At 53.8% G+C, this 12,530-nt stretch overlaps 2 protein-coding genes across 7 annotated transcripts; one reads left to right on the top strand and one right to left on the bottom strand.

Annotated features, from left to right (window-relative positions):
* Positions 1-709: 709 nt before the first annotated feature.
* Positions 710-7,147, bottom strand: Emc10 (ER membrane protein complex subunit 10). 2 transcript variants are annotated; one of them, XM_021168485.3, is made up of 8 exons: positions 6,935-7,147; positions 5,512-5,584; positions 3,826-3,935; positions 3,171-3,275; positions 2,760-2,941; positions 2,571-2,664; positions 1,772-1,858; positions 710-1,579 (listed from the first exon to the last, which is right to left on the bottom strand). In XM_021168485.3, exons 1-7 carry the CDS (start codon positions 7,076-7,078, stop codon positions 1,772-1,774), a joined length of 795 nt encoding a protein of 264 aa, XP_021024144.1. In that variant the 5' UTR covers positions 7,079-7,147; the 3' UTR covers positions 710-1,579. The 2 variants fall into 2 exon arrangements, with proteins under 2 accessions (XP_021024144.1, XP_021024143.1); XM_021168484.3 differs by lacking the exon at positions 1,772-1,858.
* An 88-nt stretch (positions 7,148-7,235) lies between these two features.
* Positions 7,236-12,365, top strand: Garin5a (golgi associated RAB2 interactor 5A). 5 transcript variants are annotated; one of them, XM_021167832.3, is made up of 5 exons: positions 7,238-7,409; positions 7,594-7,712; positions 8,179-8,309; positions 11,387-11,718; positions 12,207-12,365. In XM_021167832.3, exons 1-5 carry the CDS (start codon positions 7,367-7,369, stop codon positions 12,341-12,343), a joined length of 762 nt encoding a protein of 253 aa, XP_021023491.1. In that variant the 5' UTR covers positions 7,238-7,366; the 3' UTR covers positions 12,344-12,365. The 5 variants fall into 5 exon arrangements, with proteins under 5 accessions (XP_021023490.1, XP_021023491.1, XP_021023492.1 ...); XM_021167834.3 differs by having other exon boundaries at positions 7,245-7,409; positions 11,387-11,660; positions 12,207-12,355; XM_021167831.3 differs by having other exon boundaries at positions 7,236-7,712.
* The last annotated feature ends 165 nt before the right edge of the window (positions 12,366-12,530 follow it).

The following is a 12,530-nucleotide window of genomic DNA, read 5'->3' as shown; positions in this document are numbered from 1 at the left end:
GATCCTCCTAACACCACTGAGTGTGTGCCACCACGCATGGGTGGCTTATGCACTCCTGAGGACAGACCCACAGCTTCCTGCGTGAGGCAAGCACTCTACCGAATGAACCATTGGTTCCTTAAGACAGGGTCTTGCTATGTAGCTCAGGCTAGCCTTAAAGTCACTACTTTGTCAGGGCGTGGTGGCACACGCCTTTAATCCCAGCATTTGGGAGGCAGAGGCAGGCGGATTTCTGAGTTCAAGGCCAGTCTGGTCTACAAAGTGAGTTCCAGGACAGACAGGGCTACACAGAGAAACCCTGTCTTGAAAAATCACAAAAAAAAAAAAAAAAAAAAAAAAAGTCACTACTTTGTGGCTACTTCCAGGCAGCAACCGGAATGCTGGGATCCCAACTGATACCGACTGTACCAACACACAAGGTCCCAGTGCAATCCTTGTGTGAGGATGAGGGATATGAAATGAGCCTGTGAGGCTGCTGGGCCAGCAAGCGCATAGCTGTGCTGGGAATGAACCAAGAAATGTGTCAGGAGGGTCAGGAACCAGCCTCCTCCCACAGTTCGGAAGGCATCCTTGCTCACAGCAACTTTAATCTGCCCAGGCATCCCTCTGTAACATACCCTAAGAAAGCCATTCAAACATAAACCAGGCGAACCACAGCGGCAACTCAGGACTATTCACAAGCACAGAAGGCAGGAAGTGAGCTGAAGAGTGGCTGTTTAGGGGACAGTTTAATCAGCAGCCACACAACACAGCTGAGGCTGCACAGCAATCCCCATGCCCACAGGGGCGCATGTGCAAGAGCACGGCCGTGCCAGCAGCTGTCGAGCAGCTAGTGCAAAACCGGCTCTCAAAACCTGCACACAAGTCACTCGAAGTGTGCATTCACAGACTAACGTGGAGGCCCACAATCCTCTCCTGGTGACAGATCCAGGCTTGGCCATCCAAAGGCAGAAAGGATAGTGGTAGAAGTCACCGTGGTATTCCAGGGCACCAGAGAGGGGGGCAAAGAAGACAGCATGCCACCTGGACAGTGGGCTGGAGGCAGACCTAGCCACTAAAAGCAGAGACCTCTGGGCCACAGATCCTTGGCAAAGGGCTGGAGAGTGACAGTGAGGGGCACATGGGGCCTGCAGGGCAAAGGCACAGAGGCTGGAGAGAGCTTGGCAAGTTCCCAAAGTGAATGGTGGGGTGGGGTGGGGTGGGGCAAACTGGTGGGTGTTTAGCAGACAGAGGAACACAGTGCCACATGGTGGGACACAGTTGCAGTGCCCAGGGAAGCCAGTGAGCTGGCTACAGGGAGGTCCACCCAAGCTCTCAGTCAACAGGATGAGAGAGAGGCTCAGGGACAGAAAGAGGGGCTTACAGGAAGGCCAGAGGGCTCACTGAAGGGACAGCCTTCCATATTCATGCAATAGGGAGATGTGGGGACAGGAACTCCTTCTTGGGCTGGCTCTGGGGGGGCTCTAGGTGGCACAGCTGCTCACCGGCTGCTGCCCCCGCCCCCACCGCCACCCTGGCCCCCGGCGTCCGGCGCTCCCGACATCATGAGGAACAGCACAACTGGAATGATGTACATCCACTGCAGGCAGGACAGGTGGACACAGAAACAGGCAGAGAGGAAGGGAGGTAAGTGATGAGGATGGTCCAGGGCCAGGGCCACAGAGGGGAGGGGCTGGGTCCCCTAGTCACTACAGGCAGGGCCAGGGCAGGGGACAGGAGGGACAGGAGGGCATGGGCAGAGGGCAAGGCGGGCAGGGGACTGTGTCCTCACTTAGGCCTCCGTTGGCGCTGGCGCAGGCCCTGGGGCAGCAGGACGCAGGGCTGTGAGCAACACGGCCCCCCCCAGGATGAGGTGCCACTGAGGAGGGAGGGAGGCAGGTCAGCAGCCTGGCCATGGGAAGGGCCAGCCCTCACAGAGATGCAAGGGCTGAGGTTTGCCAGACCTCAGTTCCTGACATGGGGGGGGGGGGGGCTTCTGAGGCCCCTAGGGGAAAGGGCTTGGTTCAGTGTCTCCAGCCTCAACACCCACCCAGCTCTCCCCTGAGCCCTGCTGGCCTTGTCGGTTGCTCACCCCAGTCTCCAGCCTCAAGGGATAGAGGGCTACATGCAGCCAGCTCCTCAGGAGGGTCTCCCACTCTGCACCTCAGCCCCACTCAGGAAGCCTGGCCATTGCAGACACCTCAGGCTGGCAGGCTGCCCTCGAGGGCTCCTCTGCACCTCCACCTGCACCCCCTGCATCTACTCCAGGCTACCTGCTTCCAGGCCCTGGACCCCCCATGGGTTCAACCTATTCAACCCTCTCACTTCTCTGAACATGGGCTGCCCCTTCCCTCCTGGCCCTGCTGGCCCTCCTGCCCTCCTGCACGTGCGCCCACAGTGTTCCTGTCCACACCACTCTGCTCCCAGCAGGCCTGGGATGCCTGCACCTGCAGATTCCCAACCCAGCCCAGGCTGTTGGGCTTCTAGAGCCACTTAGCCCTGGAAAACTCCTCAAGTGGGGTCCACGGCCCGCAGCCTCCCACCAGAGGCCACACACAGGCCACCTCAGGGGGTCAAGGAGCCACACTCACGTATTTGGCAAAGAAAGACTTCTGCTCCTGAGGGTTCTTGGCCTTCTGGGCCTGCTCCATCTCCAGGCGCTCAATGAAGGCTGCAGTCTCGGGGCTAAACATGGGAGGGAAGGGGCAAGGTGAGGGGCAGAGCCTCAATACCTGGGCGCCTGAGGCAGCCGGTGGCCCTGGTCTCCCTCCAGCTCTCACCCTGGAGCAGTGCTGGGAGGCCGAAGCTGCACAGATGTATTGAACAGCTCCAGGTCCTCATCTTCCACCTCGGAGCCCCGGCAGCCCCCAGGGTACACCACCACGGACAGGCCCACCACGTTGCCAGCCACATCCACGTGCAAGGTCAGCTGGTCCGAGAGGTGTGACTCCACCAGGGAGCACTGTGGAAGACAGGTGGGGTGCAGGTGGTCAGAGAGCTACCCAGCTCTGCTGTGCTCCCCCCACAAACGCACAAGCATTCTCAGAAGCCCAGCCCCACCTCCAGGTCTCTTGGACCATCACCGACTGCAGCAGTTCAATTCCTCAGGGCCCCACAGGAAGGGCTCTGAAGGGTGGGGACACTGAGGCAGCCAGGAATGAGGATGCAGGCAGTCCTCATCAGTGACTTACCGCTGGGACGAAGGAAGACACATGGCCGCCAGCTTCTGAGCCATCAAGTGTCCCAGGCCGCCTCGGGACCCGGACCCTGTAGAGGCCATTGACAGCAGCCACATCCTGCAGGTTAGACAGAGTCCCATGAGCTGGAGGGCCAGCCCACCAGGCTGGTCAGGAGAACGCGCCCCCAGCCTTGTCCTCACAGCCCCTGGCTAACAAGAACCTGCCGAGAACTCTTCGCACACGGTTGTCCTGTCCCTGGAGAAGCCACCGAGGACATCATGAACCACATCAACGCATCCAGCCACTCCTGCTCCCCACACCAAACACACCTAACCCAGGCGTTACAGACAGCTGCTGTGGGGGCAGCTAGGACAGAGACTCCCGTGGAGAGGGCAGAGGGGCAGAGGGCAGGCCTCTTGCTACCTTTCTGCACACAGAAGGCATCCAGGCATAGGGCCACTACAGCAAAGCAAATTTCCCTGACACCCTCTCTCAAACTGGGCACAAGTAAAACTGCAACATGGCAGCTTCTGGTGGGAACAAGGACAGAGCCCACCTCAGACAAGGCTGACACTTGAAAAGAGCCTGCTGTCTAATGACAGCTGTTCTGGACTCTCTCATGGGGAAGACTGACTTAGCTGGGCGCCGAGCTCACTGGGGGCCTCACCCGGAGTCGGCCACGCTCCTCCTCACTGAGCTGTCGCTGTGTTGCTGACAGGGTGCCATCCTGCTGGTTCCAGAGCAGCGAGCCACGCTTCTGGAAGTTGGCTCCATCACCTGTGGGGGGACTGAGCTCATTTACCATCGCCTACGGCATGACCTGCCCTATCTCGGTGACAGGGGGCTTCTTCACCTACCTGTCTGCTATTAGGTACTTCACAGCCCCAGGCCTAGCTGTCACAAGTGCTTGACTCTATTAAGGAGCTGTGGGCAAAGCTAAAGGCTAGCTAGTCAGGCAGATGTTGGGGCTGGCCCAGTTCAGCCTTCCCTGAAAGAAGGGGTCTTGTGGTGCTGCCCCAGACCTCTTTCTTCTGCAGCAAAATGGGCCAGTGCTCCCACCACTGCCTCACAAGACCAACTAGGGCTCTCTGAGGGAGTGGAGCAGGACACAGGTCAGAGGCTAGAGAAGTCTGTTCTGACATTCCTTCTTCAGCTGACTGAGTTGTTCCTACAGATCTAGGGGCAAGAAGGAGATAATTATATACACACAGAGACATGCATATATATACTCGTGTTTGCATGTATGTACATGTGTGTGCACATATATGCACATGCGTGTATATATACACATGCATGTGTCCAGATGAATTTCTTTTATAGAAATTAAATACAAGTTAGCACTCATACAGATTATGGAGGGAGAACCTGTCAAAACTGACAGCCGGCCACATGAGTAAGAATAGTCAGGGGCCCTGATGGCTGGTTTCAACTGCCCACCTGACACAATCTAGAGTCACCAGAGAAGAGTCTCAGTGAGGGGTGTCTAGGTCAGGCTGGGCTAAGAGCATAGCTGCAGGTGAATATATTGATCACATTCATTGAGGTAGGAAGGCCCACCCACTGTGGGTGGCACCACTCCCTAGGTTTGGGCCCTGAATTATATTGAGTGTAGAGAGGAGGCTGAGCGTAAGCAAGCACACATGCATTCATTCTCTCTACTCTAGACTATGGATGAGATATAACCAGCTGTTTGAAGTTCCTGATTTGGCTCCCCTACTCTGATGTGACTGCAATTATAAAAGAAAATTAAATTTTAAAGGTGAAAACCACAAGAAGACCTTTGATACCTATACAAGCAGGCAAAAACTGTTCTGTTCTGCCAAGTTAAGGCAACTCAAAACAATCTTTGGGCATCTGTGTAAGCAAGTTATAATCGCCAGAGAAAACTCCAATGAACCATATCATAATAAGAAGATGGTCACAGCCGTACATTTTTGGATGGGTGTTACTAAGAACCTATCTTCCAGGCACTGGAATCAGTGACAAATGGCTAGTGGGTACCAAGAAGGCTGCCTGGCATGAAATAGTTTCTTTACCCATCATACATGTACATGTGTCTACATAGGTGCATGTACATATCCATACATATGTATGAATCAGTATATGTGTGGAGTGTACATGTGGTGTATGTGTGTATATTTATATATGCATATATATGTGTATGTGTATGTTTATAATTATCATTAGCAGAAATGCAACCCAGGCCCTTGGGCACACCTGGCAAGCGCTAAACCCTTGCAACCCTGAAGCCACCACAGGCATGGGGACATCTAAAGACAACTCCTCTTCTGTCTGTGCTTTCCGCCCTCGCCACCGAAGGACAGGCGTCAGGCTGAAGACACACTCATCTCACCGATCTCAAAGGAATGCTCCAGCAGCAAAGCCACGGTGCCACAGCCCTCAGCTTCACGGCCATCGGCCCCGGTCTGCAAGGGAGACAAGGACCCCACGTAAGAACCACTCGCGCTCTGGGCGGGGCAGAAGGACAGGCTGGAGCTTCATGCTCACATCCAATCACAGGTGCTCTGCCCAGGCCTGCCTCGCATGACTATCCACACAGTCCATTTCCATAGCCCAAAGAAAACTCCAAAAGCTGTTATTCTCATGTCCAATGCCCGGGTCATTATCTTTTTGTTCGTTTTTTGGTTTTGAGAGTCTCAGTGCACAGCCCGAGCTAGATTCACAATTCTTCTGCTCCACCTCCTTGTAGGTAAATACCACCTTGCTCTGCCCTCCTCCCCAGGTCATTAAGCTTTTCATTCAGTTCACAGGTACTGGCTTCCTTTGCACATGCTAATACTCTGACCATTCACATTGGCAAGAAGCCCACTTCTCTCTGGTACATCCTAGATCCACACTTTCTTTCCCATGTTCTGAAGCAGAGTCTAGCTAAACCACTCCCTGATCCAGACCGGAGATGATCCTCCTGCCTACGTCTGCTGAACGCTTGGGGTTACACATGAGCACCACCACCATCAACTTAATTTCTTTGTAATTTTTCTTTTTTTAAATTTTGTGTATGGATATCTGCTGCATGTACCTATGTGCCCTGTGTGCACGCCTGGTGCCTGGTGAGCCAGAAGAGAGTGTGCAATCACCAAGAACTGAAGTTAGCAGACAGTCGTGAGCCTCTAGGTAGGTGCCAGAAAGCGAACCCAAGTACTCCAGAAAAGCAGTCAGTTCTCTTGACCCCTATTTCTCCAGCACCCTATTTTTGGGGTTTTTTGAAACAGGACCTTAGGTAACCCAAGGTGTCCTTGCACCCCACACCCAGGCCTAAGCCTTAGATGTCTTAATTTCAAGCTTCTCCTAGCCAGGCATCCTACAGCACTCTGGCTCCTGAAGGACCTGACTTCTTCATGCATATTCAGAAACATGACTCCACCCCTAGCACTAGAGCTTCCTTGCCATATCTTTATTAATTACTTATTGAGTCAGGGCTCACTGTGTAGCCCTGGTTGGCCTAGAACTCCCTTTGTCCTAGGTTGGCCTCGAACTCAGAAATTCACCTGCCTCTGCCTCCCTAATAGGGGTATTGAAAGCGTGCACCAACATACCCCCACTTTTGTATTTTTAAGACAATCTTAAGCAGTCCAAGCTAGCCTCAAACTCCCTGATCCTCCAGCCTCAGCCTCCCGAGCACGGAGAGGAGAGGCTAGCTACCACTACTCTACGCAGCCCAGGTTCCGAGCAAACCACATCCTCTCATGAATATTCATGATGGGGTCCATCTAGCGCCCACAGGAGGCCGCCCCGCCCCGGCCACTAACACTCACCCCACGCGCGGAGGCCCCGACCCGGCAGCCGCTGCCTCGGGCTCTACTAGGAGCCGCGGCTACCATCAGCAAGAGCACTAACAGCCGGGTCACCCCGGCACCCGCGGCCACCATACCGGAGCGCTGAGAAAAACAGAGAGCCATACAGCCCGCTAGGAAACACAGGGCTCATCCTGAGGCTCACGCGCCTGCGCCGCACGCCGCGCCTGCGCACTAGCGCCCGTCCGCCTGCTCCCGCAGTTAGGGCGGCCATTTCTGCTTCCGGGTCTCTAGGGCTCACGTTCCCGGTGACACCACCTAGGAGAGAGGTGACGTCGGTGACGTCACGGAACGCCGGGCACCCTATTGTAAAGTCACAAGCTCTAGGCCCCACCCTTTATCTGTCTGTCCCAGGCTTCACTCGGCGTTCCTCCCCAGGGCCGGGGCGTGGCGATGAAGGGCGGGCGAGATCTTAAGGCCGCTCCCGGCGGAGCAGGTGAGACGAGTTCTGAGGGGATGGAAGGTGACAAAAGGACTTCTACCTGGAGGGGTTGGCCCTAGAGAGGGAGCCGGGGAAGGTATGGGACCAGCAATGCGGAGGCCGCTGCCCCGCATGCGCCCTCGGTCAGAGTTCATGTACCTGGCATCCTGGGATGGATGCTCGCGCTTCGCCCCTGCAGACCGCCCCCTGGCTCCAGCCTACGCCCCGTGCCGCCCTGGGCGCCTCCAACGCCACCTCCTGAGCGGCGAGTTCGACCAGCTGCGCGACTTTCCCATCTTTGAAAGCAACTTCGTGCAGGTGTGGAGCCCCGGACCTCCGACCCGTTGATGTACGGAGCCCCCCCATCATTTGTCGTTCTTTCCAAGTGATCCACATCACCTCTGAGCCCGCTGGGCTTTTTGTGTCTTCAGAAGCCTTTGTCTCAGTTTCCTTGACTGTACACACATATGGTTCTTGTCCTTTAATCCTAAAATCTCAGGCCCACAAGTCTTTTTTTTTTTTTTTTCTTTTTAGAGGTAATATGGCTGGTACTCTGGGCTTCACTCGTATTCGGCAGGAGCTCTACCCCTTAGTCACACCCCAGCCCTGCACCGGGGGATTCTAGGCATGTGTGCTTATATTCTGAGCCACATTCCCAGCCCCTAACCTACTGTTCATCTCCCCTAGTTCATGACCTTTCACTCTGTCAAGATCCCCAACACCCAGTCAGATTCCTGTTGAATTCTGTTCTCCATCTATGGATCCTCTTAACCTTTGGCCCCAGGTGACCCGGTTTGGAGAAGTCGCCAACAAGGTCACCATGGGGGTGGCAGCCTCTAGTCCTGCCCTGGAGCTGCCAGACCTGCTGCTGCTGGCCGGCCCTGACAAGGAGAATGGACACCTGCAGCTCCTCGGGTGACTGCCCCTCTAAGTCCCAACTTCCTCCAACCTCTCTGCCGGCCATTTTGCCACCAAGGCTCCAGGGACCAAGACCACCACCAGACCTCTTCACTAAGAAAAATGACAGGGCACTTCACAGAGATCAGAAGTCAGGCGAGATGAGGGAGGACAGCCCTCAGTGGCATCCCAGGGTCTGGATGGTGGCTGTTTACACAGTGCTTTCTGCTTTCCAGGTACTCTGTCCCAGAGAGATAAAGTAAGGCTCAAAGACTGGGCCCACGGCCCAGGGTCCCACAGTCGGGACTAGAACCTGAGCTCCTCACAGTCCACTGTCCACTTTGCTCCTCTTCCTGAAAACTTGTGAAAATCAATACCACCAAGTACAAACCTCACACAGAACAGAACATCCCTTCCCCCAGCCTAGGCCTTGCCCTGCATGTAGGAAACATGTACACGCTTACAGGACATGTACAATATTTTTGGAGACCTGAATCCTTTCTCATCCTATCTCAGTTCACGAAAGACAGGGAGAAAATAGAAAAAGGCCAAGCCTAATAGTACAGGCCTATCATCCCACGACTTGAGCAGCTGAAACGGGGGGATTACAAGTTCAAGGCCAAATTGAGCTTTGAAAGTGGCAACCTGGACAACTTAGTGAGACCCTGTCTTAAGATAAAAAGTAAAGCCGGGCGTGGTGGCGCACACCTTTAATCCCAGCACTTGGGAGGCAGAGGCAGGCGGATTTCTGAGTTCGAGGCCAGCCTGGTCTACAAAGTGAGTTCCAGGACAGCCAGGGCTATACAGAGAAACCCTGTCTCAAAAAAAAAAAGATAAAAAGTAAAAAGGGACTCAGTGTGTGTGTGTGAGAGAGAGAGAAGGAGAGAGAGCTGGTCAATAGAGTGTAGGACAAGCATGAGGATCTGAGTTTGACTCCCCAGCAGCCATATAAACATCCAAGCCCCATGGTAAGCTCCCTGTTGGGAGAGGCAGAGATGGGCCGTCCTTGGAGCTTGCTGGTCAGCCAGTTTATCCAATCATTTGGCTCCAGGTTAAGTGGAAATCTCTCTCCAAAAATGAGGTGGGAGAATGATAGGAGAAGGAAGACCTTTAGCACTAACCTATGACCACCACATGCAATGCACACACACACATGCAAGTCACTGACCTATGACCACCACATGCAATGCACACACACACATGCAAGTCACTGACCTATGACCACCACATGCAATGCACACACACACATGCAAGTCACTGACCTATGACCACCACATGCAATGCACACACACACACATGCAAGTCACTGACCTATGACCACCACATGCAATGCACATACACACATGCAAGTCACTGACCTATGACCACCACATGCAATGCACACACACACATGCAAGTCACTGACCTATGACCACCACATGCAATGCACACACACACATGCAAGTCACTGACCTATGACCACCACATGCAATGCACACACATGCAAGTCACTGACCTAAGACTACCACATGCAATGCACACACACACATGCAAGTCACTGACCTATGACCACCACATGCAATGCACACACACACATGCAAGTCATTGACCTATGACCACCACATGCAAGAAAGGAAGGGAGGAAGGAAAGAATAGGTGGATTTTAGCTGGACACGGTGGTTCACATGTTTAATCGCAGCACTTGGGAGGCAGAGTTAGGCAAATCTCTGAGTTTAAATCCAGCCCGAACTACAAATTTCAGTCAGCCAGGAATGTATGAGACCTTGTCTCAAAAAAAAAAAAAAAAAAAAAAAAAAAAGCCAAAAGAAAAAAAATGCCCGAATTCACCCAATTATCTCCTTACCTAAGTGGAGAGCATCACTCTGTTTTCTGCCCTGGTAAGATTCACAGTTTCCAACAACAGGCTTTAAATGTTAAATGCAATCTAGGGGTCTCTCTGACCCTGTCCTTGCCTGCCTGTAGCTGACAAAAGTGGTACAAAACCTTCAAAACTGTCATCCCAAGACTCAGAAGGTCGGGACAGGAGGATCAGAAGTTCAAGGCCAGGCTCAGTGACACAACTAGTTCTAGGCCAGCCTGGACTACACTTGTCAACAAAACAAACCCTGTTAGCAATTAGTCCCAGACCTACTCCAGGTTCCTCCTGGCACCAGGCTGAGTCAACGTGACTCCCCTGTGGCTGGAACATTCTTGATCCCAGAGCTTAGGATCAGTCCTGCCTTCATTCTCTTTTCTGCACCTCTGTCCCCTCATCTGGAACATGTGGTGACAGGACAGTTCTTCCTGCAGCACATGGCACAGCATGAGCAGTGTGTAAATGTCAGTGAGAGCTGTTCAATTTCAGGGAAGTCCATCATCCACTGTAGAACACCATGAAGCAGAGGGCGTGTGCTTTGTGTATTTGTGTGCACAGGAGCAAAGAGGTTGGACACATCGGGTCCTGTAAGCAATAGAACCAGGCCAGAGGAGGGTGCAGTGACCTCTTGCTGTAGCTAACAAACCCCAGAGCTATGAATAGTTTCCATCCCTTGCTATGTGGCCTGAGCCAGGTTACTCTTTCCAGACTGTATCTTCCTTTCCTTTGTTGGACCTTGAATCTAGCTGAAAGTGTGAGCAATTCATTTATTCAAATATTTTATAAGCAACCTTCCAGTGGTTAACCATAGTAGGGAAAATGGCAAAATCAGCCCAGAGTTTAGAATCCAAGGAGCTCGCATCAGCCATTGGTGAAGTCAACGGGATGGATGGAGAACTGTCACACGGAGTGATGGAGACTATAAACAGGCCAGGGGAGACCCCTCTGTCCCCCCTCCCCCCAAGCAGACAAGCTCTGGTCCACAGTGAGGACCCCAGCCTTGACTTGATTGGGCCAAGCTAAGCATGGGGCTCAAGCGGAGATATAGAGATTCAAGGTGCAACCGGAAGGTATCACTGTGAGAGATTGATGATAGGGCAGGACCAGGATGCGAGAGAGGTTGAGACAGGAGTCTGGTAGCTGGCCACGGTAAGCATCACACAGCCCATTCAGTAGTAGGAGTCCACAGCGATGGATTAGAAACCCAAGACCATGACTGAGCCACCCCTTCTCTCTTCAGGCTGTTTCCCTTGCAATTTGTGCAGTTGTTTGTGCATGATGAGAGCCGCCAGCAGCTCAAGGTCAAGTTCCGAACTGGCCGCGCCTTCTACTTGCAACTACGCTCTCCTCCAGAGACCCGCGACTGCGAGTTTGGCCGCTGGGTGCGGCTGCTCTACCGCCTGCGATTCCACTCGCCCACCTGCGCAGTGCCCTTCACGCACGAGGACACTGCGCCTGAGGAGGAGGAGGAGGAGGAGGAGGAGGTCAAGGAGGGGCAGTTGCAACCCCCGGAGGTGAGGGCGGGACCTCGAGCCCAGGGATGTTGGGCCAGGAAGGATGGAAAGGGACCAGGTAGGCCTGCTGGAGCCAGGACCCCTGGGTCTGAGGGAGGAAGGCTGGGTCCTGGATACCTGGGTCTGAGGGAGGAGGGCTGGGGCTTAGACCCCTGGGTCTGAGGAAGGAAAACCAGTCCTGGATCTCTAGGCCTAAGGAGAAAGGAACTCCTCCCTTCTTCCATCTTCTTAGGGGTTCTAAGGAAAAGGCTACAGGGTCTGCAGCAGACTAGGGACTGTGTGGCTGATATTGTTAGCCCAGGTGCCCTAAAAGAAACCACACAGCCATCTCCCAGCCTCTGCCTGGCACCAAGTGGGTTCTAGGGAGAGAAACCTTTTCACTGAAAGGTTGGGCTACAGCTGGCCATACATGTCGAGTTCCCTGAAAGGGGAACTGTGGATGACAGTTGTGGAAGCTGAGGCCTCTTCCCAAGGTACCCACAGGCCCACCTTTCTCAAACCCAGACCCTCATGCTGGTCAGGCTCTCAGATGTACACTCTTCTTAGTTTCAAGCCACAGAGGCCAGACTCGACCCGCAGGTCTCAGAACTCTGGGGGCTCTGACTCAGACAAGATCCTTCCAGATCGCCAAAGGACCAGAAATCAAGTCAGCTCAGCTCAGAGCCAGAGAGATGGAATTTTAAACTTAATAAAGATCAGGCTCTTAAGAACCTACACCGAAGCCCTGGTTCTTTTATGTGACAATCACCAAGGCAACAGGCTGCCTCCAGGGCTTCCTCTAGGCCTCTCTGCCTTTGGTGCCTTGCTATGCAAGGGTTTTCCAATTGGCTTCCCTTTTTTCCCTCCGCTGGAGGTGACATCCAGAGCCTC

The sequence above is a fragment of the Mus caroli genome, unplaced genomic scaffold (assembly GCF_978045245.1).
Source record: "Mus caroli unplaced genomic scaffold, Mus_caroli_1 scaffold_8, whole genome shotgun sequence".
Taxonomy (NCBI): Eukaryota; Metazoa; Chordata; class Mammalia; order Rodentia; family Muridae; genus Mus; species Mus caroli.
This window is presented reverse-complemented; position numbering and strand designations above follow the sequence as displayed.